The following is a 26,219-nucleotide window of genomic DNA, read 5'->3' on the forward strand; positions in this document are numbered from 1 at the left end:
TAAGTAGGAAATAGTTGGTTTGTCTGTAATGGTACAAAAATTTTTGGGATACCAAGTGGACATATTTAATGATAGATCCAGAACAAAGAAAAGTACATGTCTCTTCATATGATGCATAATTAAGATGTGGCACTCATTGCCATATGACATTCCAGATGCTAGAAAATATACATGGTTTCAAAAAAAGGGCAAATTCAAGGAGCAATCTATTAAGGGGTGTGATGCACTAAGAACATATCTGCCTCAGGAAGTCCAGGATACGCCAACTGATGAAAGCTGGGACAGGAAGGTTATTTGCTAACTGTTTTTATGTTCTTGTACTCTTCCCTAGGCGGCTTCCGTGGCCACTCTCAGGAATGGGATGCAAGGTTATACTGGTCTTTGATCTGAGCCAGTATTACTCTTCTTATGTTAGTACTGCTTAAGGATTAAAGGTTCCACTTACATATATAGTCCTCCTTGAGGAACTCTTATGCTTATACCACTATCTACAGATGACTTAGATTTATTGGTCATTTAATTTTTTTCCAGAAGTACTTGTGACAAGCATCTGAGTCTGTACTACCTGCTATATATGTTAGATAGGCTCCTGCATCCATGAAATAGTGATTTTATTTTCATGGTAAGCATACAATGTTTTGCTTTTGTAGAACACAGGTGGGCATTTTCTTCATTAAATGCATGTTCCTCTTTTGAATTACAAGACTTCATTTAAAATAATGGCCTTCTAATGAATGATTCTAAATTGTTCTCTGACAGCAGAGTGGTGATCTGAGGAGAGGACCACTGCATGCTTATGAAGAGATGCTTTTTGAAGTTAAGAGCTTTAATTTTTGAAGCTACTGGCTACACATTTTGCTTTGAACTTTGGTTCGTACCAGACCTTCCCACAGAAACTTTCTGGGACTAGCCAATTTTACAGTGTCATTAACTATTTATAATGAGTTAACCACTGGATGACACAGAAATATTTAAAATGCTGGATAAAACCTTGAATTAGAGCATCTTCAGATGTTGGCATACTTTACTAGTAACTTGAAATTGATTTCATTCCCCTGATTCGGGGAGCAGTTGTATTAGCCAAAATATTTTCAGAAATACTTGATTCACATTTCTGCCTTTGGAACATGACTAAAAAGCTCTTTGTTTAACAGTCTACCTCTGAGTTTATATACATTTCTGTCCTTCTACTTTTTTTTTTTTTCAGAGAATAATTAATTATAGAAGATTATGGGTCAGCTTATACAGGAATTAGATGCCTAACACCCCTTTGATTTCTCACTGAAAAAAATGGGATTTAGTTACCAAAATACCTCTGCAAATCTGAGTCTATGACTTTTTTTTTTTGATCTTAAATAGACTATGTGTAAAATCCTTGTTCTTACGTATTTTTCTCATGTATAATGTTATTGTCTTCCTGAAATAGGTAGAAACAGATGACCAAACAGCCCTCGTTACTAAGCCCAGGAATAAAAGAGGAAACAGTGATCTTGCTTCAGCTGGATTTAACATTATCAACTCTATCATAGGATCAGGTATTATAGGTAAGTATAGTTTTCTTCGCTATCCTGTGTTCAGCCTTCTTTATACATGCATGACTATCCAGTTTGGCGAATAACACTGTCATCTTACTTTCTGCTGCTGTTCCTAAAGATTTGTCTCTATTTGTATTTGCTTCGTATGTAAAAATGCAGTGGTGTCAGCTGAGATCACGTCTCACAGTCAGAAATACCCTACAGCCTCTTTCCCATAATGATCAGAGAGAACTGGCTGCGCAGGTGCTGACTGAACTTCACACATAGGCAACCCTTTGTCACTGAAAATGATCTTTCTGAGGTTATTAAGCATGATGGTCCAATTTGAGAGATTGATAGCATTTTTTTGAATCAGAATATTTCTTTATTTTGGTTATCACAAGTATTTGAAAATGTTCTTCTATAATTTCTTCTTTTCTTATTTACAGGATTGCCATATTCAATGAAGGAAGCTGGTTTTCCACTAGGAGTACTGCTTTTATTTGGGGTTGCCTATATCACAGGTACTCTAGAAGCAGTTTCTGTTGTAAAGTGAACATTAGTCTTGCAACGTTTAGCTGATCTTGAGCTTAATGGTATTTTAAGCAAGTATATGTATGGCAATAAAAATAACAAATTTTTTCCTTACCTTACTAATCCCTTGAGCAGATTAGTAAAAGTAGAGAATTATACTGTACAACATACAAAGCTGCTTTTTGTGTGCATTTTATTTTTGTAAAGCCTAGTATCTTAGGCTAGGTCAAGGTGACATTTGGAAGAATAGCTCTTATTTGTGCCTCATAATCACCTGTTTTAGTCCACTGTTTTTACCCTAATTAAGAGACTGATCCTTGAGTGGGTTGTATATCACTTTTTAAAAATACACCACAGAATGAGAACCTTTGGTCGTACTATGATTTTGAATATTTTATTTAATTATCGTTCATCAAAAAAATAATGGATTTATCTTCAAAAAGGGACAAGTTTTGAAATCAGACGGTAGATAAACTTAAATGTAAGTAAATCCATTGACAACAAAGGAGAATTTTTGTAAAGAGTCTGTGGATTCAAGTCTTAAAATGACAAATCACATCAACATGAGTGGCACAAATTCTGCTGTGGCTATATGCTGAGCAACAGTTGATGCTTTTCATTGCTTTAAAATATCAATTAAGGGTCTGCATAAATGATCAAGGTTTGTCTGAAGAGCAATATAACGTAAGAAATGTGTTTCTTATGAATGGGAAATTTTCTGGATGGCTGATCGCAAAATACATTAATGAAATCATCATAAACATAGCTCAGAAATTCAGTTACTTTTCTGCAGGAAATCTGATTTGTCCTTTGCGTTTCTACGTATTTTGAAGACTTTATAGCCCAGAACCTGTGAATTAAACTCAGCATTTTATTATGTTAAAGGTGTGTCTCAACATATCTTGCATGAGCAAATTATAAGTATAGTTACAACTTTTTGACTTGTGGCATTTAAAGTACAGGCTAAGTATGTAACATTAGCATTTATTTTCCATAGCTTTTACTGAGTAATTGGTGAATAGCTGTTATTTAGCAGTTCTCGCTGTATTTCATTTTGGGGTATGTTTTTAAATTATACTGGGTTTAGTCCTACATTGACAAATACAATTCTAGGTTGTTTAACAATAAATCTTTTTCAAGTTTTGTGGGTCTAAGATCCCTTACAAAGACTTAATATTTCTTGTACAAGATCAGCTCAGTATGCAACATAATTGATAAAGAACAACTCTATTTCTATTTTTGTCGCCTCCCAATTATAGTGTGAGTATATACTGTGTAAAAATTGCATATGCTCATGGTAATCTCTGCATTGGCTTTCACATTAACAAATGGTAGAAATTTTCTTTGTAAAGACTGTGAAAATGTCATCATTTAAGTAATTCCCAGAAGATAATAAACACCAATACTATTCACAGAAATGAACTGTTCCTATCGCAGCATAGATTACAAGCTAAGTGAAAGCCAGATGAGGAATAGACAAGGTCTAGCTACTGTCTGTCAGGACATCCGCACCAAGGTAATAAATTCTGTGCTGTAACTAATATGGACTTGAAAATCCCATGGTGCTCAAATGAATACTAAAGCATAGCTTGATAAAACAGCAATATTTCAAAACATTCTTTTAAAAGTTGAGGTTCAATCTGGGAGTAATTCCGCCTGTGACATCAGCTGTCTCGAGGCACATTCCTTCGTGGTTTTCCAGATAAATCACTTTGTGCATGTTTTATTTTACAAGTATTCAATAAAAATGTTTATAATATTTTTATTGTAAACAATGGAGAAGACATAAAATGCTAACCAGGCTTTATCTTTCACAAACTTTGATAAATAGCTGAGTAAAATGATTGAGAGTTCTAGCACCATGACACAGGCAATCCTCACATGTTACCTCCTTTCAGGATATAATCAAATGCTCCATCCATTCAGGAGCCATCTGCATTATTAATTGAATTTTCCTTTTTTGGTGCTTGTGACAGTTCTCATTCCCTTTGGCCATACTGGAAACCAATGAAAATGAGTCTGTTTCTGCTCTCCCTAATCAGGAAAGCTGGAATTCCCTTCCAATATGAACCTATAACTCCTGGGTTTGGTGGATTGAGATCCTTTGTGAGATTTCTCATCCCTGATCTTCCCAGTGACACTGTTTTCCTTTTTACAGACATTTTTTTTTTAAGGAGTAAATAAGATGAACAGTAACCAACCACAAGTTGATTCATACTGTCTTTAACAGTAATTTTATATTTTAACAGATTATTCCATTATATTACTGATCAAAGGAGGAAACCTCTCCAGTACCAACACCTATCAAGAGCTGGTCAGAAAAACATATGGTCTTGTAGGTTATCTAATTCTTTCAACTCTTCAATTTTTATATCCATTTATTGGTAAGATCACAAAAAATAGAAATCTTTAAGGTTTATAAATAACAAGCTTTTTCACATTACCTCATTCTTTCACTGGTTAAATATTAAGACCTCTGTAAAGTAATATACTGTGTATGCCTCTTTCCTATAAAAAAAAAATATCTGGTGTGTTCTGAAGAATGACTGAGGAAGAATTCATTGAATTGGAGGATGAGAATAATAGAAATTAACTGAAGTGTAATAGCAGAGAAATTCATGATCACACACTTAAAAACTAATGACAAAAGTAGCTATGAGAAATACCAGAGAAGAGATTCTGTTCTAGAATGAGTAGCAAAGCACAAGGTTGTTGTCTCTGAAACAAAAGCAAAATACGACTTTAGGAGTATATTGTATTAATATTTTTCCAAAGATGTAGTATTAGAAGCCACTGATCAGATCTTGCTTGAATATTATGTTCTGTCATTGCTCTTCAAAAGTGTTAATTCAGCCTCATACCTAATGAGCTACTAGAAAATTGGGCAGTCAAAACCTCTTTGAAAAAGAAATAGTGAAATAACAAATGGGTAGAAGAATCTGGGCAGGAATTAATTAGACCAGAATTTTAAAATAAAGTGATATTCTGAATTTGTCCCCTACAGTGCTAACATAATTAAATAAAATCTTAAATAAGCTTGATATTTTCACACATCGGGCTGCAAGAGGTGGTGACTTGAGATACCAAGAGTCTGGACTCAGTGACCACAGAGTCCTAGATCAAAATCCCTACTTTAGGAATAATCAGTCTGAATTGATTACAGGTAGCTGAGATTTTTAAGGGAGTCAAGTTACTGTTACTGCAGCTAAAAATGTTAAACGTGCTGACTTAAAAAAGAGTATAATTACTACTTCGTAGAGAATATGGCAAAGAATTGTAAAGATCTCAGTCCTTACCAGTTATGCGTATGTATGTGCTTGAATTGATTTCTGTCAGTAGTGTAATGACTTACTATTTCACAACAGCGAATATTTATACGTTAAGGTTGGTACCTATATGTATGCTGTCTAAATGGTGAAGACCACATGAGTATATAAATATATTTTGTGTGTATGTATACATACCCATGCACACATATACACACTTATAGTGTAGAATAAGATAAGAATGAAGTATGAATGTTAAGGCCACAGTTCTTACTAATGAGAGGAAGGAATGGAAGTCCATATCTGATATCTTCATCTATTTTCTCCTCCTTTCTTCCAGTGTAAAGATTTTGCTAACTTTTTATATGAGGTAGGAAGTCCTGTACACTTGATTGCAGGACTGATTATTAGGCTAACACAGGAACTTTGCTAAAGAGAAATAAGAATTTGAAAATTAACTGACAAAGAATTGCTGTCGGAAACATAATTTTAAAAAGCCTTTTTTCCCTCTTCTGAAGTAAGTTTATGTGGCAAGTCAGCACAACAGCCTTGCTTATCAGACTGGATTCTTGCTTAGATTGTACCTGTTTAAAAAAAAAAAAAAAGATAAAAAGTAAAGGGGAGCGTTAAAGAATTTTTTTTTTCAGTGTAAAACTTAAAAGTTGTTGGTGCTAGCCAGAATTCAAGAGGGATGGTGGCACATAATCCTGAAGTCTACAGAATACGTGTATTAAATGTTTATCAAATATTTCATATTTGACGTCTACTAACCAAAAAATTTATTTTCTTTCAGCTATGATCAGTTACAACATAATAACAGGAGACACTTTAACTAAAGTTTTTCAGAGAATTCCTGGAGGTAAGATGCATTTAACAGGGAAAATGTGTTAGGTAGGAGTATACCGTAAGTATTTAGGGATTACCTGTTACTTTGCTTCTAAATGACTCTTAAATATAGTTCCAGTTAAGAACTTGAAGCATATTTGTATGAGTGGGTTTTTGTGGTTTTTTTGTGTTTTTTTAATGTCTTTCTCAAATAAAAGTCCTTGGTTATCATTGGACTCAGTGTCAGTGAAGAGATCCCTTGCTTCAATGAAATACTAAGCAAATAGAGTCTTCCACAGTGGTCTGTTTACAAGGTCATCATATTTTGTCATCTGTTTTAGATATTTCCTATATTAATCATTTGAATACTGAAACTGTATCTAGTGAATAATTCTGAATGATTTACAAATAGTATAATGGATTTAATGCTTACTTAAGCATATCTGTAATAGTTGGTCATGAATTGCAATGTAACTTTCAGTTCTCTTAGATGTTCTCTTCAAAACCAGGTGTGGCATTTTGAGCGTTTTAACTCATGCACTTGTTACCCTTCCCCTGCTGTAAGTTTTTACAGCAGAATCAGTGGACATTTGCCATCTGCTTTAGCACAAAGCCAGCTAAGTTAAAACATTCTTCACTGGGAAATTAAAAAGAAGATGTCTACAATGAAGTGGAAATTAGTATTTGTATATACTGTTTGATTTCTACAGGAGGACTACAATTTTCAGTAGAGGAAGCCTGCAAGGTGTGATTCAGTTTTAACTGTCACACTCTTGTTCTGTGAATACCTGACCAGGTTGATAGTGACAGTGAATATCTAATAATCTCTGTACAATATGATGTCAGTAATAGGAGGAGCCCCCAACATGGCACATTTTTTCACTTAAGTGGTAGAATGTCTGCCTGGAAAGAGGTGGAAAAGCATTATAATCTCCCAAAGAATAGAGGGAACTGAACACAGACCTTCCATGTCAATTGCCAGTCACTTCCCAGCCATAAGTACTCAGCAAGCTTTCATTCAAGCCCATGATTCACGGTAGTCTGACTGAAACTGAGGTATGTTTTATTTTCTGTTGTCATTGGCTTGAAAAAACCACCAGTTGTACAAATAAATCCCATGGATTGCAAGGAATTTTATAACATTATAGTTGCCTTCACATGGTAATCTGTATTTTGCAAGTGGAAGCCAGCTGACAACAAGAGAGGAGGTACTCAAACCTCAACATTAACTTATTTTAGGATCATTCTGTAAGAATTTGTTTATCTTCAACAGCACAGTAATTGATGTCAACACACAGTGTCAAAAAATCCTCAAGAGTATATGGCAGAAAGAAGTAGTAGAATGTTTTACTTGCAGTCTGCCAACATTGACCCAGGCATAATGAAAGAAATTAGTATTAATCTATATGTAGAAATGCCAGACTTCCCAAATTTGGTATAATATATCCCATATGTTATGCATTTGCTTTGAATTTGCAGAATTCTTATGATTATGCACATGCTGTGTATGGCTTCCTCAAGGTTAGGTTAGTGCTTAGTCTTTATTTCAGTGTTACTTAGCATGAGTAAAGAGATAGAAGCCTAGTCAACATCAGAGTTAGGTACTCCTAGCTTTTCAAATGTATCTAATCTGTTCCTCATGTCAGTCTCTTAGAAATAAATTATTTTCTTTTTTGCTTTAGTTGGACCGGATAACGTCCTTACTGACCGTCACTTCATAATTCTCCTTACCACCATCATCTTTACCTTGCCTATATCTTTATATCGAGACATAGCAAAACTGGGAAAGGTATAACAGTAGTTTACTTTTCTGTATGTCATTAAGAAAATAAGTGTCAGTCATAACAGTGTATTTGAACTCGAATACATCTGGCTAGAGCATGTTAAATATTTTAGAAGTTCAGACTGTCTTCTGTTCCGAGAAATATCGGAAAACTTGGAATAGTTTAAGCAAAACTTTGGTCTCCATGTGAATTGCTGGAATTTTGCCATCTACTGCTAACAGAGATAAAATCTTGTAAAGCATTAGGTGATACAGGCTTGATCTTGAAATGCTGAGCGCCATTGATTAGAAATGTTTAAATGGGAATAGCACTTAAAATTAGACAAATTGTTCCAGTTGTTGCAATTGGCTAGTTACTCAAAAAGAATGACAAAAGATGATGATATGGGAAAAGCTTTCTAATGATGAATATTCGATGTGATATTTAGAAGTTTACTTGGTTGTTAATTATTCTTTAAAAAAAAAAAAAAGTGCCTTATGCTGCTAAGAGGACAACCTTTCAGCAGCTTACTGAAGTTGTGTTTTTACCTTTACAGGTATCTCTTATTTCTCTGATTTTAACCATTGTCATCCTGATTATTGTGATGGTGAGAACAGTAACATTCAGTCCACAAGTGTAAGTATTCTTACACACTTGTCACAAATTGAATTTTTGATCATATGTAATCTGTTATTTCACTATTACATATATCTGTGTAGTTTTGGAACGTGGCTGTTTGGGGAGAGACATAATTGAAAAAAATAAATCTGTATTAACAGTAATAAAGAATGAACTGCTAAAACTTACTTTATCCTTTTTTTTTTTCTTCTATTGCACATAAGGAAATTTAGAAAAAGTCTCAAAAAAACTACAGATTAATTGGAAATTGCTAGTGATATGGATAACAGCAGGTGACTCCTGAATGGACATGTAAGGTTGTTTGTCGTTTGAGAAGGCTTTGATTTTGTCCATTATTGTCAGATGGTCTATATTTGCAATCTTAAAACAGATAGTATCTTAGGAATATTTCTTTTTCTGTTAATATAATGATTTCATAATAAAAGTTAAATACAAATAATGAAAGGAAAAAAGAGAACACAACAATAAAAACTTTATTCTGTCATTTGAGAAAACCACAATATAAGCATGCAAAACTTTTCCAGCACTTATACTCTGAAAGTATTTAACATTGGAGTATTCTAGACAATTTAGTACACAGGAATATGTGTTGTGGCAGTATTTTTATAATTATACTGCAAGAAAGTGTTATGAAGATATATTAAGACGACAAGCTATTTCTGAATATGTTTGTTTATTGGAATAGTTTTATATAGTATTTCTAAAGTTTCTGTAAGAAGTGGATTCTTCCACCATGATTGTTTCAGCAGTGTTATACATAATTATTCATTTGTCTTACTGCTACGATATGTGGGTTAATTGCAGGGTATTCATGTTTAATGCTAGGAAGATGGCTAGAATAGGAGTACATGATGTCGTCAATCATCCATAAAATGATGCACTCAGAACAGTATGGGACCTCCCCCCCATCTTTCTGAAGCAGCATGTTTCTCATACTGTGTGTCAAAGGGGTATTTGGAAGGGCAATCTTAAAATTCTCTGTCAAAAAAGGAAGAAGCTGTATGTAATGGTTACTGATGACCTTGTTACTATGGTAACATATCTTCTCAACAGTTTTGATACACTGAAAAATACAAAATGCATGGGTTACTTTTTCTTACAATAAGTAATGTTGGGTTTTGAGTGATTCTTGGAAGTTTCCCTTTTTAGTTCTTCAGAGACTTCCATTTTTGCCTTTACACTTGCTGTTTTTAAAAATGCATCTGGCAAGTTAATAAACTGTTAATCAGAATTTTCTCACAAACATTGTATCAATGTCTTTACTATTTTTACTATTTTTATTTTACAGTTAGAAATAGATACATACTTTATTGAAACCCTCTTCTAATATTTGGTTAATGGTAGTATGAGAATAAAGAGCACTAATATATTTTAATATGGGTCCCATCGCAGTATTATAACAAGTGAAACAAGTAAATAATGCATTTACTGTGAATGCTTATTAAAATATAATAAAAGTTGGAGTTTTCAAAGAGATTTTAAATCATGATTATGAAACAGTCCTCAGATCTGTCATATCTGAAAAGAATTTGTACAATCCTAGATAAAGGCTTGATGGGGCCAAGAAAGACTATTTAATCCCTACCATTGTTACATGGCACAACTGATTGTATGGCTGTCATTGATGACAGGTGATTGTCTAGTTTGTTCTTGGCAATTCCATGATTTCCCATTCCAGTTCTTAACTAGTCTTTTCTTATGAATTCTTCCTAAATGTGTATCATATGTCTCACTGCATTTCAAGTTGGTTGCTTCTTGGCCTAACCACAGTGGATATGGACAGCAAACTGTCCAGTCTTTTTCAAATGCCTAAAAAACACCTGTAAAGAGCTGTAGCTTTTTCCCCTTTGGTGATTCTTTCTATAGACTAAACAAACACCAGTTCCTTTAGTTTTTCTCTTCTTGTCATTTCCTGTGCTACTGATCATTCTCAATGGCTGCTTAAGTTCTCTGCAAATTGAAATGAGATCATGGTGCCCCAACTGCCTGTGGTATTCCCAATGGGAAGCAGAGAAGAGAGATTGATGTATTTTACATGCAAAGTATCTTGAGGTCTCTTTCAGCTGTATCTTTTGGGGGTTCCCACACTCTTGTTTATGTAACCTAGTTTGATTGTTTGCCTCTGGAAAATAGCACGACACTGTGGATGTGCCCAGAGTTTGCAATCTCATAGAAGCACCAAGCCCTTCTTTGTAGAACTGTAAGCTGGCAATTTTTCCTTTCTTTTACTCTGTTCTCATGAAGTTTGGGGTTTATTTTGCTTGTTCCCCCCCTGCCCTGTTCTCATGAAGCCTTTTTTTCCCAGCATAACTGTAGAGTTTGTCATTACAGAATTGAATACTGCTTTATCAGATGATTTCTCCATTTACCAGCATATTTATGATTTTTCTTTTTTCACCCTGTTCTCTAGCATGCTTGTGTTAACTGCACGTTTCATGCTTTCTATTAAGGATGCTTCTTACTTTTTGTTCAATCATTCAAGTTACTGCTGCTTACATTCGAAAGTGCTGGACTCAGGTCAGGTTCCACTGGAATCCTGTTCAGGTATCTTCCCACTTTGATAATTACTCTCTGAGTAGTAATGAGTTTTCACTTACCTTTAGATTTTTCAAAGTGAAGATTACTTCCCTTTGGGAAGTACAAGAAGATTATCCAGGGATGATAAAACTGTTTTTTTTGCCTAAATGCAATTCATGTACTAGTTGAAAATTATATCTATTATTTGGACAACTGAGAATATTATCTTTCCTAGAAACCTTCTGCAGTGTGTTTGACCATAAGCAAAACAACAACATTGTTACTGTTTTTAATGATTTGATGTGCTTGAAACTGTAGGCTGAAAAACGGCAATTTTAAGTCTTTGCAATGTTGCATTTTTACTTTATTCTTTTCTTTTTTTAGTTGCTTTGGGAGTGGAGTGGGTTGTCCAGGGACATTATAGGAATGTTATTTTCTTGTTACTTCTCAGGGAAAAAAAAAAAGTATTTAAGATGAGGAATTATTTATTTTTTTCTCTTATGACACATATGAAACTGAGGTACCTTTTTTTTTTTTTTATTAATATCATCCATATGCTTATTGTTGCCTGAAGAACATAATGAACCTGCAGATAAAATCCAGTGTTCTGGACCCAGACTTTAGTCTCAATAGTTTAAGATGTTGGATGAAAATACCTTTTGATGATCCATTCTTTACTTTATTTCCACCTGTTTATAGATGGGAATTTTTCTACTGTGATCAAAAACAATGGGTTAGAATTATCTCAAACTGTAAATGTGCAGTATGTTAATACTGCATAAAATAACTTAATGCTTCAAAGCTGAAACTAACATTCATTGCTGTAAAAAGCAATATTTTATGTAGCTTATAAAGATGGATCATTTTAATTTGGTGTTCTTTTGGAAAGAATGTCATGATGTCAGTGTCTGTATAATACAGAAATCTCTAGGAAAATCTTCAAGAGCATCTGCTACACATAAATAGGATGTGAGAATTACTCAACTGGCAGCTGATCACAGGGATGAAACACCAAGTGTTCAGGAAAATAACTTGAAAGTAGAAAGTTTTATTCTTTCCTTCATATAAATAATCCAATAGTAAGCAAAGATAAACTTTGATGAAATTAAAAAATAAAACCTAAGCTACTGTATATTTACAGAACTGCTCAGTAGATCATTAAGGAAGAAAGAGGAGTTAAAGCAGCTGTAACTAAGTGGGGATGACGTGGAGCTTTGCCTCATCTGTTTTTCTTTAACAATCAAGATGATTTTGATTAATGTAAAATTCAAGGCTGATGTGAGCATTACTCATTTTCTTTCCATTATATTGGTTGAAGTAATATTCAGCCTCTAAAGCTTCTTAAGTATCTTTAAACTTTTAAAGTTCAAACAAAAACTAAAAAGGTATTTTACCTTAGAATTGAATTTAAATTTTACAGTTTTCTAATGTCTAAATCATTGAATTAAACCTGTATTAACCTGCTATGTGTTCCTGGATTATTTTGATAACTGCTGATTTGCACCTAAACTTGGTGGTTTATTATTGATCTTCAGTGCAAAACAATAGAAGTCTTTTGCTCATTCCAACCTGTAGCTCCCTGTCAAACATATGACTTTGCTTCTTCTCTAGAAACTAACTTTTTTCCAGTCAGTGTTTCATACCTGCAAGCTGGGTTGAGATCAGGGATGTACGTTTCTCCTGTCCTCCCTAAAGATACTTTGTTTGTGATGCACTCTGTTGCTGTATTTTATTTGGCAGCATTTCTACATAAATGACAGAAGAGATTTTTGTATAACATGGATCTTAAGATGGGGAATGTTATACTGGAAATGTTTTATAAGAAGTAGGAGATATGCTGCTTTAGACTGCCAAATCTGTCCAACTCTTACTCATGATCTGGATGTGAAATGCCTTTTACCCCGTTAGGAGGTCTTAACCTTTGCCTGGTTCATTTTTTTTTTTTCATTTTCCCCTGTTCTTATGTAGGTAAACATAAGTATTTAAAACTTATTTGAACTCACTAACATGTTTGTTATGCTATACTTTCCCTTAAGTATAGTTAAGATTGAGTAGAGTCATAGTTTCTTAACCTCTAGGCTTTCTTCATTGCTAGGCTTCACTACCTTCCTACAGACAGTTTTAATTGTCAGTCTGTCTTGCTGTTGTCTTACTTTCAGCTGAGATTTTTTTCTGTCTGGGATCTCCCTTGGATGTCTTTTTGTTCAATCTTTTGTTCCAAAAATCACAGTTGTATTACTTTTCAGCTTTTACTTTGTGATACAACTTCTACTATACAGTACAGTTCTCAACAAATGCATTTAGTATCACAGATGTATTTCTTCTGTTAACTTTCATTGTGTTTCATCGAACTACTTCTCCTTCTTCTCCAGCATGAAAAAAACTTTGCGTTCATGCAGGTACAGGCTGTCTTGTTATACACTGAGAGGAGCAGTAAGCTAGCTGGTTTTGTCATTCATGGATATTTGCACCTATTGCTATTCTTGTATGAGCAGCAGTTAAAAACTTCCCCTAATAATTCCTAGCAAGACTGTAGGTCAAACTGGTCAGAAGAAAGGTCCTTCTCAAAAAAAAAAAAAAAAAAAAATTCCATCTTGAGCAGTAGCAGAAAGATAGAAAAAGCAGAACAGGTATAGTGTTACCTGGTGTTCCTGTGATAGACTCCTTCAGCCGATGTATACATCTGGCTACACAGACACACGTATTTATATGAATATGTGTTTACATTGATACTTGGTACTTGATATTTCCATTAGGTGCCCTTTGTCTTGAGTCATTTTAAGCGATTATTCACTGTGTGGCTCTTCCATAACTAACAGCTACTGTTTCCTGACACAATTTTCTCTTTCCGAGTCTGAAGTCTTACTTTATATTGACACTTTCATGTCACCTGCAGCCTTTTCCAGGAGCTTTACATAAGTCTCTATGTCCTGCAGGCTAGACTTGGGGGTGATTTGTTGTTGATAGGGTCAGAACTCTAGAGCTGTTGACTCTTAGTTGTAAACACTAAGAAATGAAATTTCTTACTGTGTTGCTTCTTAGTTTATATCTCACATCTGTGTGAGATCCCTCTAGTCCCAAGGTATGAAAATATTTTTCAGAACATGTGCAGCAGTATATAACTTACTGTAAGAAACAGTCATATGTGCCAATGTGCATTGTATGACACTGCAATCCGCTGGCAGTGTTCAAATCATTGATCTGAAATTCTTCATGCTTTCTGCAACTAGAATGGAAGGAATTTATCTTATGTTGCTAAATAAGCAGGATTTTGTTCTTTTGGGTTTTTCTCCCCCCGAAATAATACTCCTAATCTGATTCATCATTCATCCATATTTTGGTCTGTTGCATATTGCTAGTGCATAAGCTAACACAATGCAGGGGGAAAACTAGCTCCTTTGATATTTTTACTTCTTTTAAATTTATTATTTGGCCCTTTATTAAAAATATTTTAACTGAAATTCATATGCTTTCTACATTCCATTTTTTAAATCCCTGTTTATAGAAGCTTATAATATAGCTATACTGTTGCACAGGATGTACAATTTTCACAGAAGTTAAATGTGTTTTAGACAAAAACATTCTTTATTTCTGTGCATTTTAAATTTTTTTTGTTGATAGCATATTAGATAATCTAAGTGTTAATTATTACTAGAAGAAGGGGTATGGAGACTTACAAGTACTGTTGTCAAAGCATAATATGAAACAAATTTTCATGCTGTATGTTTGATATCAAAGCTGACCTCTAGTGGTTACAGAATGGAACAATTGTAATGCTGGCTTTCTGTATTCTATTTTATGTTGGATTATTGATTTTTTTTTTTTTTCCCCTCAAACAGATACGAATGCTTTCCTGAAAAATAATACATTCAGAATTATGAATATGAGTTGGCCACAGATATCCCTAGTGATTTGAAATCAATAGCATCAATTAAGGGAGGCTACTTTATATAAGGAACTACAGCAGCTATAGTGGGTCAGAGCTCCTATTTCACAAGCGAAATGCCAGATGCTCTATTTCACCTACGTGCTGAGTCTGAGAATATTTTAGGAGGGCCATATTTATCTGCTTAAGACTAGAAGCAGTATGTTAAAGTGGCCAAGACAATATACTGCATCTAAGGACAAAAAAACTGAACTTGATTTTGATGGTCAGGTTCTGTTCACTTCAAAGTTAAGCTTAGCAATCACAGCTTAAGAGCTGAAAAGGTGCTCTATGTCTGAACTGAATGTGCATTAGATGCTGTAAATCTGGGGTTTTTTTAATATAGAAAAGGAAGGATTGACTATTTGAGCCCTCAAGAAGTAGTGGTATGAGTTCTGAAAGGGGAAACAGCAACATCTTTTTTTGTCTTTTTTTTTTTTTCTTTTTAGGGGGTAGGGGTGGAGTTTGAACATCTTAAAGCAATGAAACCTACCATAGCATGTGCCACTATGGCTGTCAAAACCAGCTACTTATCACTAGATAGTGGGAGAGACAAAGCTGCCATTGTCACCTTCACAGAACTGGTATGAGTGCTGTACTGCTTTCTAGGGCAGCAGGAAAATAACAGCTAAGGCCTCAGGTGGCAGCAGCTTTCCCTTCTGAATAAAAACAGAGCAATCAAAGTTAGCAGCACAAAGTTAACTTTTTAAGAGCAAGCTTCTCTGTACTGTTCCTTTGGCTGTGCTTTAGTATTACAAATATAATGTTCAACTGGCTTGTGAATTTCATTTTATATTTTTAGCAAATTGTAGTTCTGGAAAAGGATGTTTCATGTCCTTCCCCTTTCCTTCATTTTGGGTCTTTATTCACAGAGGAAGTTCATGCATCAGATGGATTTTAACAAAGTCTTTGGGTGGTTTTCTGTGGTCCTCCTCTAGGAATTGCAAGTACCACAGGCCCAAAATTGTGGGCATGTCATAGAGGAGCAGATGCAGGCGATATTACATTCTTGCCTGATTATAAAAGTCTCCATATACTCTCACACTTTATTACTCCTTTGGTAACTAGCAGAATCCCTTTACTATGAGGAATAGTTGGAACAGGTGTAAAGAAAGGCAAACTGCCTCATTTGATTTCTAGCCTACAAAAAAAGTATCTCTAGACTGCATGGATTACATGTGCAAATTCAAAGGAAGAAATTGCCTCTAAATAGGTAGAAGAGATTTTGGGTTGAGATAACCTTACTCAGAATCAGTAACAGCTTTTACCTTCCCTGTTGCTGTTTCTTGGTATATGATGACTTGAAAAGTTTATTTACAAAACTAGTCACTGAAGCAGGCTGACATTTCTGTAACCAGTTTTTACAGCCAAAAATACTTTAACCAAAACAAGGGAGGTGGGAAGGGTATCTCTGTTGTTTCAACTTATTGTTGATGAACACTGTGGTCTACTTCAGAGAGTTCTGGAGATCTGACTAGCAGTTCTGTATTACAGCGTAGAATTTTAAGTTATTTTTAGTAGCTGGTAGTGGAAAAGAGGATAATCTTTAAAACAAATGTCTGTTTTAGACCCAAATCAGAAAATGCATGGATATTTGCAAAATCAAATGCAGTACAAGCTGTTGGGGTGATGTCATTTGGTAAGTAATTTTTGTTGTATTCTCAATATTCAGATCAACTGTAAGAAATTATTTAATATTTCGGACCTAGAAGTTGCGGGGTTTTTAACTGTATTTTTTTTATATTCATGTTAAGCTCGTTTAGAAAAGAATAAAATTGACTTCGAGTCATCCATATAGATTTAATTGTTATGATTTAAGACATTATCCCCATCCATTGCCCATCTGGCCCTAGAGACTATGGCCGCTGTAGCAGAGACAGCAGTGTGGCACATGAATCCAGCTCAACTGTCCAGGTCATCTTAAAACACCTGCACCAATAGGGTTAGTCTAATTGATAAACTGAGGAGGCAGAGATTGTTCTGAATTTTCTTGGATAACCTCTAACGGAAAAATCTTAGACTGCAATGCATATATTCACTAGAGAAGGCCTGTTGCTTCCCATTTCTCACAATGAACCATTCAGGTGAGTCTCCACTCACTTCCATTATCCTTATTCTAAAATCTGTTCCTGCCTGCAGGATCTGATATATTATTTCTTGTTAATGCTGTGATAATCTGAGGCCTCCCAATGCTTGCTGCTGCCTAAAATGGTTGTCATAGGAAGTCTGAAAGTAGCAAATGGCTCTATGGATTAAAAAAAAAAAAATCTTAGTACTGCTGTTGAGTTCTTAAGCAAAATAAGAGCAGAAAGAGGAAATAGAGGTGGAATGGAGGTGTGAAGGGTGGGAAACAGCATGGCATTTTAGGGTAATGTAATCAGAATCATCTCGGGATGAATATAAACCTTCATCAAATCAAACAAGTAAGTAAAAGTTCAAGCCATTTATCTTTATCACTCATTGCAGGAGTAATGTCTGTATTTTATAATTAGTGGATTCAAACTGTGCTGTGTCTCTCCTACCTTGGCATATACACTCCATAAGTTTATTTTATATGCATGAATTCATACATTTGCTTTAACTGTCATGTGTGTTTCAGCATTCATCTGCAACCATAACAGCTTTTTAATATATGGGTCTCTGGAAGAACCCACATTAAAGAACTGGTCTCAAGTCACACACGTGTCTGTCTCACTCGCTGTTGTTATCAGTGTAGTGTTCGCTGCGTGTGGATATATGACTTTTACAGGATACACAGAAGGTAAACTGTTTGATCCTGCAATTTTGGTGCTTGCTGTAATGCTTACATTTCCGCCTTTCTGTCTGACTTCTGCTGTTAATATTTTAGTGATTGTAAAAATGCCAAAATCATACTATGTTTGGACAGAAATAGTTAGGATATTCCTTGTAGTTACTTGACAAGCAAAACATGATACAAAGATGTCAGCTATGTGCTCATAGGTGTCAGATTCCCATGTGTAAGTCTCACTGGTGAAAGTCTCCTATGAGTACTTCCATAATCAAAATACTTCTGAGGACTAAACATCTATAGTTTAGCCATGTGGTCCACTAGCAGAGAGAAGTAAAAATAAAAATTGCCTTGATTTTTCTACAGGGTGCCTGTCATGTTTTTCTGTACATTCTCATGTATCTTTTCCTGTCTGTGCTAATAAAACATCCTAGCTCTGACTTGGAGATATTTCCTATCTTTACAACATCTGTTCTGCTGTAACTAATCCTACTGTCACCTCTGTGGGTATATGAATATATGTATAAATATATATAATCAATGTTACATCATACTATTTAACATCATTTTGTTGAAGTGGAGAAGGTGCTTTCAGAAGAACAAGGCATAAATTTGTTCAGTGCATTAGCTTCTTCAGGAAAAATATGCATTTCATAAGCAAGTACTTATTTAATAGTGCTGTTCCAAATTGTAGACGGCTTCCAAGCTTTTTCCTCTCCTGATGAGCAGCATCATGTAGTTGAGAACAGAGGAATTGTAGGATGGGGGTTAGTGCTTGATTTGTCCTTCTTTCTTGCCTCCAGTGCTGTTTATGCAGAGTAACTTACTGTCCTAGATGCAACTGTAGCTAGACTAAGTGCAAACTGGCTGAGATATTTCAAGTATAGAAATCTCTGACTGCAGCTCTCCCTCAGTATATAATTTTACTGTAAACAGGTTCCATTTAACCTTCTGACTCTGTTGTCAAAATCTTTTGGCTGTTTTCTCTAATGTACACCTTACTGCTTCTTCAGTGTCATTATGATCCTAAGAGTAGTAAATCGTAAGACAGTACAGTGATCGGGTAGAAAAGACCTGATAGATCATCTGACTACTGGCTTCCAGTGCCTCTTGTGCCTCAGAAATCATTATTCCAGATTCTTTGTGGTAAACGCTAAGCAAGATGATGATTTGAACACTCTAGCAACGCTTTTGTTGTTAGATGTAAGGAGATTTGCTAGTAACAATCTGTATGTTTATAAGGGGCTTTCGGGGTCAGAATATTTTAAATTCTTCACTGTAGCTTACGAGCTATGATTAGGTACCATCAGGGAAATGCAGTTCTCCAGAGGTAACTCCCTGGTCTTCCTTGTGTAATTGTTGTTCTAGGAATTACATTTTTAAAGGAAATGTATCTTTTACATACCAGCTTTCTTTCTGAATGTCACATACTTATTTAAACAAACACCAGCATCTCATACAAAATCTGTGCCAAGGGGAAGATAACAGATGACAAACTCTAATGTGTATATGTTAAAATATTTTTGAAAGATAAATGCTACTTGAAATAAAAACACTGCTACTAGCAGGATAAGGTGAAAGTTCCTCCTGGATGTGATTTGTGACTGTAGCTACAGTTTCTTAATATGTGTTAGGAGAGGGGATCAGAAAGTCTCAACTACTCCAGTAACTTACACTTCATTTTGCAAATAGACAAATGACATGAAGTTCAAACTAATTGATGTTTTGCTATGCCTCAGGAGATATATTTGAAAACTACTGTAGAGATGACAACCTTGCTACATTTGGAAGGTTTTGTTATGGAGTTACTGTAATTCTGACCTTCCCCCTTGAATGTTTTGTGACCAGAGAGGTAAGAATTTATTACATTCTCCCTTTAACAATCGTGATATATATTAATAATATTCTCACGTTATTAATATACACTGTAGCTGAAGTCAGTGGTTGATCTGTAATAAATATCAACATATCCTATCCTGCTACATGCAGTGACTATGGAGTACTAGTTGTACTGTTTAGATTCTGGCAATATACTGTTGTATTACATTTATTATAATATTATCCAATATTATATTAACAATTACTTAATATCAGGACTGCTTAGAATTCCAAGTTTGGCATAAATGTCACTGTTGTTATTATGTTGAGAATAGCTGAAAATAGCATATTTATGCTTACTAGTTTTGCTTTGTCAAAATATCTCCATCTAGGAAATCCATCGTTCAATAAATAATTGTAGATGGTTTTTATTCTGTAGCGAGTAAATGAGAAGAAAATAAGTATACCCTAAATCCTGCAGGTATAACTTAAGTCAGTCTTGCAAGTGTTCTGCAATGCTTGTTATGAGTTATTTTTGGTAGTGGATGAAGAGGTTTTGAAGCAAGATAGGTAAAGTTCAGTCAGTGTATTCTCACACATTCTTTTAGTTTCCTAAGGTTAGAAGATTTGGAATAAGCTGTTTGTTAACATAAAGACCAAAATCAAGGTTTAAAATTGTGATTCTGTTTCAGGTGATTGCCAATGTGTTTTTCCATGGGAACCTCTCAACAGTTTTCCATGTTGTTGTGACAGTAGTTATCATTGCTGTGGCGACTGGTGTATCATTAGTGTATGATTGCCTTGGAATAGTTTTAGAGCTAAATGTAAGTGAACCTGTATACTCTCTTATTTAATAAACCACTTTTTTATAAAACAGAACTCTGAAAAATCCACAGCTCTACTGAAAGTCTTGCATAATTTGACATAGTAGTCAGTAGAAATGTTAGTAGGAAAAAAAAGAATTATTCACTGCTTCAAAATCAGATAATTAAAGGAGGAAGGAAGTTCAGGAAGTAAAGTTCATATGGTTGGGGAGGCCTTTAAGAACAGTTTTGGAGATATGGCAAGTGGCTATGACTTACCAAATGTATTTAAACTGCAGTGGAAGTCACTAAATTACTCATCCTGACTGTATTACAGGACTGAATCTAGCACTTCTGTCTCTAATGCCTCCTTCTGATGAAATTGGCAAATTACTAAATACTGGGGCAGGTCCTAATGACTGTCTTGAGCCAAAGGGGCAAAATCCAAAGAGGCGGGGGGGGAAGGGGGGGGGATGGAGAGAAAGAAAGAACCAGTAGTAGTGAGACCACAGAGATAGTAACTGGAATTTTTCCCTGCTTTGGACTTAACAGGGAGAAAAACTGAGTAATTTCATAACTTGAGCATGTGATTTTTTTAGGAGGAAACTGCTTTGTTTGCCAGTAAACATTCCTGTGTCTGGTATCACCTCGTTGCAGAGATGAAGGCAGGCCATACAAGGCATTTACTGCCTCGAACCAGTTTTAACACATTTATGTAACTTCTCTGGTTGGCTGGAACTGCCATGTAGTCTACTTGAGTCCTAGACTACTAGTTAGCAAAGTATTCTTACCAGATGAAGTCAGTCTGCTTTGGCACCGAATGTACATTTAATCAAAGGAAATGTTAAAAAAAATTCCCATCTATGTTTATCATAGAATCATAGAATTGTTTGGTTGGAAGGGACCTTAAAGATCATCTAGTTCCAACCCCCTGCCATGGGCAGGGACACCTTCCACTAGACCAGGTTGCTCAAATCCCCGTCCAACCTGGCCTGGAACACTGCCAGGGAGGGGGCAGCCACAGCTTCTCTGGGCAACCTGTTCCAGTGTCTCACCACCCTCACAGTAAAGAATTTCTTCCTTATATCTCATCTAAATCTTCCCTCTTTCAGTTTAAAAACATTACCCATTGTCCTATCCCTACACTCCCTGATAAAGAGTCCCTCCCCATCTTTCCTGTAGCTCCCTTTAAGTACTGGAAGGCTGCTATAAGGTGACCCCGGAGCCTTCTCTTCTTCAGGCTGAACAACCCCAACTCTCTCAGCCTGTCCTCACAGGGGAGGTGCTCCAGCCCTTTGATCATCTTCATGGCCTCCTCTGGACCCGCTCGAGCAGGTTCATGTCCTTCTTATGTTGGGGGCCCCAGAGCTGGACACAGTGCTCCAGGTGGGGTCTCATGAGAGTGGAGTAGAGGGTGAGAATCACCTCCCTCGACCTGCTGGTCACACTTCTCTTGATGCAGCCCAGGACACGGTTGGCTTTCTGGGCTGTGAGTGCACATTGCTGGCTGACAGTCAGTTTTCCATCCACTACTACCCCCAAGTCCTTCTCTGCAGGGCTGCTCTCAATCCATTCTCTACCCAGCCTGTATTTCTGTTTGGGATTGCCCTGACCCATGTGTAGGACCTTACACTTGGCCTTGTTGAACTTCATGAGGTTCACATGGGTCCATGTTTGTTTATGATAAACATTGTTTGTCTTAACAGTTTACCTTTAATTTCAGGTTAGCTATTTTTAATAAGTAAAGAAGATGTGGAAATACCATACTCCAGGATATAACAGTTAGAAAGCAGAGAAAGCTTTTTAAGGGCAGCCTTTGCTTCTTTATAGAAATATTTTAGAATAGCCTCCTTACATCCCTCTCCATGAATTCATTGACAATTTCAAGCCATATATTGCATGATTACTGATGAAACAAAACGGAGGGATTTGTTCTTTATGCTACGTGATACATGTACTTGTATGTACATTATGATACATGTACACTGTTCTGATCCACAGTGCAGTTTATCTGGTAACCAAGCAGTAGTGAGTGATTTTGTAGCAGTGATTTAGCAGGTCATGCTTGCACTAATATTATAGAACAGGTCTGAATAATCAGATAAGCTCTGCGGTTACCCTCTATTTAAAATAATTACTTACATAGTTTCTTCTCAGTTAATCCTTTCCAAATTATAACTAGCTCAAAATAAAAATATTCCTATTGGTTTGGTTGGGATGCAGGTTTCCATTAAAATTTCTCATTTGTGTCATCTGTTCGCAATTTCTTTTCCGTCTTTTTTCCCTCTGTTTTTATGTTGCCAGTGCAGAAGATTCACCTCTGTGTGTATATACACACCAATAGAAGTATTTAAATGTGTACACACATGCACACATGCCTATTCTGGCCAGATATCAGAATACTGCTATAATGAACCTAATTCACTGTATGTGCCCATTTATGTCTATGTATCTATATGTGTTTTACATCTATTACATGGTATAATATGTTAAGAATAAATTTACACTAGAGAACTGCCAGTGAGTCTTTCTAGCATGAATAAATATGTGTGATTCCTATTTGGAATGAAATTGTTTTAAAATAATCACTCAAAAGCAAACATTTCATGAATGCAATATTTTTACCCAGAGAGGCCTCAGCAATTACTCCATAGCCAAGCTGATGACTTGATTCAGTTACAAATAGAAGTTGGTAGCCAGACATTTGAGTGGGTAGTTCATCTCTTGTGGATTTTTTTTTTTCCTTTTTAGGAGAGAATTTGACAATACAGCTGTAAGATTTTTCAGTCTTGATATCCACCAGTAGAGAAAAATGAATAGGCAGAGTCTTTACATGTGAAGGAAGGATGATCTGTCCTCTCTCTCAGCAGGCTTTCTGTCCAGCAGAAGAGCAGTCCTTCGGCTTTTAACCACAGATGGCATTTGCTGCTATTTCTCTGACTGCTTACTTTTTCTTTGCCTTCTGGTTTTAAAACAAAACACAAGCCATCGTGTTTGCCCTGTGGTAATTCCCCAGGGAAACCATTCAGTCATATGGGAATCAAGGGTCCACAGATTTTGCTGTGCTATTCTTTTACAGGCTGCTCGTTTGTGTTGCTTCACATGCTTTAGTGTCTTGGTTCTTATGAAGAAGATAGTTTGTGCATGTACCTATTTTGTTGTCTGTACTGATCACTCTTAACACGTTCTACCGTAAAAATAAACAAAAGTTTGTACAAACAATGATGCAAAGATAATCAGTAGGCTGGATTACTACCTCACCACAATTAAGTTGAAACATCGTGTTGTTAAGTATGTGCCAAAGTAAACATTCAAAATTTCTGCATAAAAATGCTCACTTTGGCATGTAACTTATATGCAGTGGCTTTACTATAAAAAGCTTTTAAGCAGGTGCTTTTTATCTGTCCCTATCTAAGAGAGCATTTAAGGAGGACCTGTATTTTTAATAAAAGGGCAGGTTCTACTCTCTCAAGGGGACCTTTGCTTCCATAGGGAAGTCAACCTAAATTGGGTTACAAATGTAGGAATTGATCAGAATTCTTTGAACTGCTACATGATGTTTCCACTTTTTTTAAGGCAGTATTGTATCTAGACTCCTACGTGGAATGATCTTAAATATTGTAAGTTAGAGTATTGCAGAACTATTATGTTTGGACTTTTACTGTACTTCTGAAGCTGAGAAACTGATGGTAATTAGATTTAATAGTACTTGCAACATACAATATTATTCTGTATGAGCAAAGTGAAAACATTTGAATCAATCTGAATTATTTCAAATACTTTTACAGATATTTTTGCAGGTTATTTCTGACTTTAAAAAGAAAGTTTTCCATATAGCAACACTGGAAAAAGCCTCTATTCTCTGGCTTTACTGTTGCATTAGTCTAATCACAACCATTTAAAAATGTAGGTTTTTGTTCTTCACATCTAGATATACATGCTTATGAGGGTTTTTTCTGTTGTTGTTTCCCACACACAGGGAGTTCTGAGTGCTACCCCACTTGTTTTTATCATCCCAACAGCGTGTTATCTAAGGCTGTCCAAAGAGCGATGGAACCATTCAGATAACCTCATATCCTGCCTGATTCTTGCTGTCGGTGTGCTAGTGATGACAGTAGGGTTTGTTTTGACTATTTTGCATCCCCAGGAATGTAGCCATGGAAAAGAAATGTTCTACTGCTTCCCTAGTAATGTTTCTTTTCACAACAGTACACTTCCACCATAGGTAGCACGTCAATCTGCAGGCTAGATCAGGCACATCTTGCAGCAAGCCATACATGCCAGTTTAAAGGAGAGTGGGAAAATGAGCTTTTATGTTTTGATATGCACTATGAATTTTAAACTATATAACTGTATTTACATACTTGGTTTTATGCTGCCATCCTTTTCCAGATAAGACTTAAGTTTTAGCTGTTGAAACAAATTCTCAGAGGTGCCTTTCGGTAGACGTTACTTGGGTAACTTGCAAACCTATCAAAAAAGGCTGCGTTTTTTTAACTTAGTCTGCAATGCTGTTTAAAAGCTATAAATGAAGTGTTTATGAATGTAAACATCTCCCATGTTTCATTGCTGTCATTTAGTTTTTATTAATTTTATAATCTTTTGATGTGTATTTATTAGCACACTATAGTATGGGCTTTCAGTATACTGAAAAAAAAAAAAAGGTGTGTCTGTGTCTCTCTCTGTGTATTAAACTTATGCTGTTAAGTTGAAAGACCCCTATTAATTCTGTCTTTGATTTTGCAATAACTGTCCTTTAGTGCTGAAAGCATCCCTTGGATTGGCTCTTGAGTCAAGGACAATTTTGTATTCTGACTAAACTGTGATTGATACAATTCAAGTGTAACTGTTACAATTTGTGGTCTTTTAGTTAAAAGATGCTGCACAAATAAATCCACACTGGTGAATTTAAAAAGATTCAAGTAAACTGTCTTTGTAAAAATTTCAAGGTTGACAGAGAAGAAAATGAAATGCATAACAAACACAGCTTGATTCTTACATTTATAACCCTATTTATTTTTTCTGTAACTGGATTGAACCATTGCTATATGCCAAACATGAGAAAATTCTGTAAGAAAACATTCTGAATGTGGTTATCATTCTAGTCCTCTGATTCTTTTCAATATATGGCTATTGATTTCATCATGGTTTGTTACATTTTGGTGATTTGTTGTGTTCTCCAAAATTCATTTAACATTAAAGATTCATATAGGTACATATATGTACATATATACATATGTATATATAAAAATACAGATACACACATGCCTATAGAATATGAGTAATCTGAAGTTGAGAATGAGTAACATGAGTATACTCTATATCAGTGTTGGGATTTTGAAAATGTTTTGTTACCAAATCAAACTGTGTACTCTGAATTAGTTTTTGCGTTATTGTGGTCACTGTGGTTCCTTTTTCCAGCTATTCCTTGACAACTAGATGTGTAATGCTACTCCATTCTTATGGTGCTAAATGAGGTGGTGATGGGTTTTGTCTTCACTTCATGCTGCATGACAAAACTATTTCATTCAAGACTTTTAGCGAAATAGATCTTTAAGCAGTGGTCACTAGATGGTGATAATACTCATGAGAATAACTTTTTAAAAGCGATGCTTTCATAATAAATGTTTTCAGTATTGTTGGGGTTTTTGGGATGGTGGGGTTTTTGTGTTTAAGTTGTAAAGCTATTAGAGAGAACTGGGAGTGTTAATCTGCTTTAATTTCCCTACATAGAGTCAACTTTGAGGGTGATAATTTATCTGTTGTCCAGGTACCCAGTACTGTTGATGGAGAATATTTTTCACCAGTTTAGATCCAGCAATAGCTGATTTTGTCTTAGCTGTGAGTAGTCATTGGATAGATTCCC

The 26,219-nt window shown here is 35.4% G+C and overlaps 1 protein-coding gene across 1 annotated transcript; it reads left to right on the plus strand.

Moving 5' to 3' along the window:
• The first annotated feature begins 1,100 nt into the window (after positions 1-1,100).
• On the plus strand, positions 1,101-25,091 carry SLC38A11 (solute carrier family 38 member 11). Its single transcript, XM_074872292.1, has 11 exons — positions 1,101-1,544; positions 1,964-2,038; positions 4,298-4,432; positions 6,108-6,173; positions 7,822-7,928; positions 8,459-8,538; positions 16,552-16,622; positions 17,583-17,744; positions 19,472-19,584; positions 20,243-20,374; positions 24,333-25,091. The coding sequence occupies exons 2-11, from the start codon at positions 1,978-1,980 to the stop codon at positions 24,576-24,578; spliced, it is 1,173 nt and encodes a 390-aa protein (XP_074728393.1). The 5' UTR covers positions 1,101-1,544; positions 1,964-1,977; the 3' UTR covers positions 24,579-25,091.
• Positions 25,092-26,219: the final 1,128 nt, after the last annotated feature.

This window comes from Strix uralensis, chromosome 6, assembly GCF_047716275.1.
Source record: "Strix uralensis isolate ZFMK-TIS-50842 chromosome 6, bStrUra1, whole genome shotgun sequence".
Classification (NCBI taxonomy): Eukaryota; Metazoa; Chordata; class Aves; order Strigiformes; family Strigidae; genus Strix; species Strix uralensis.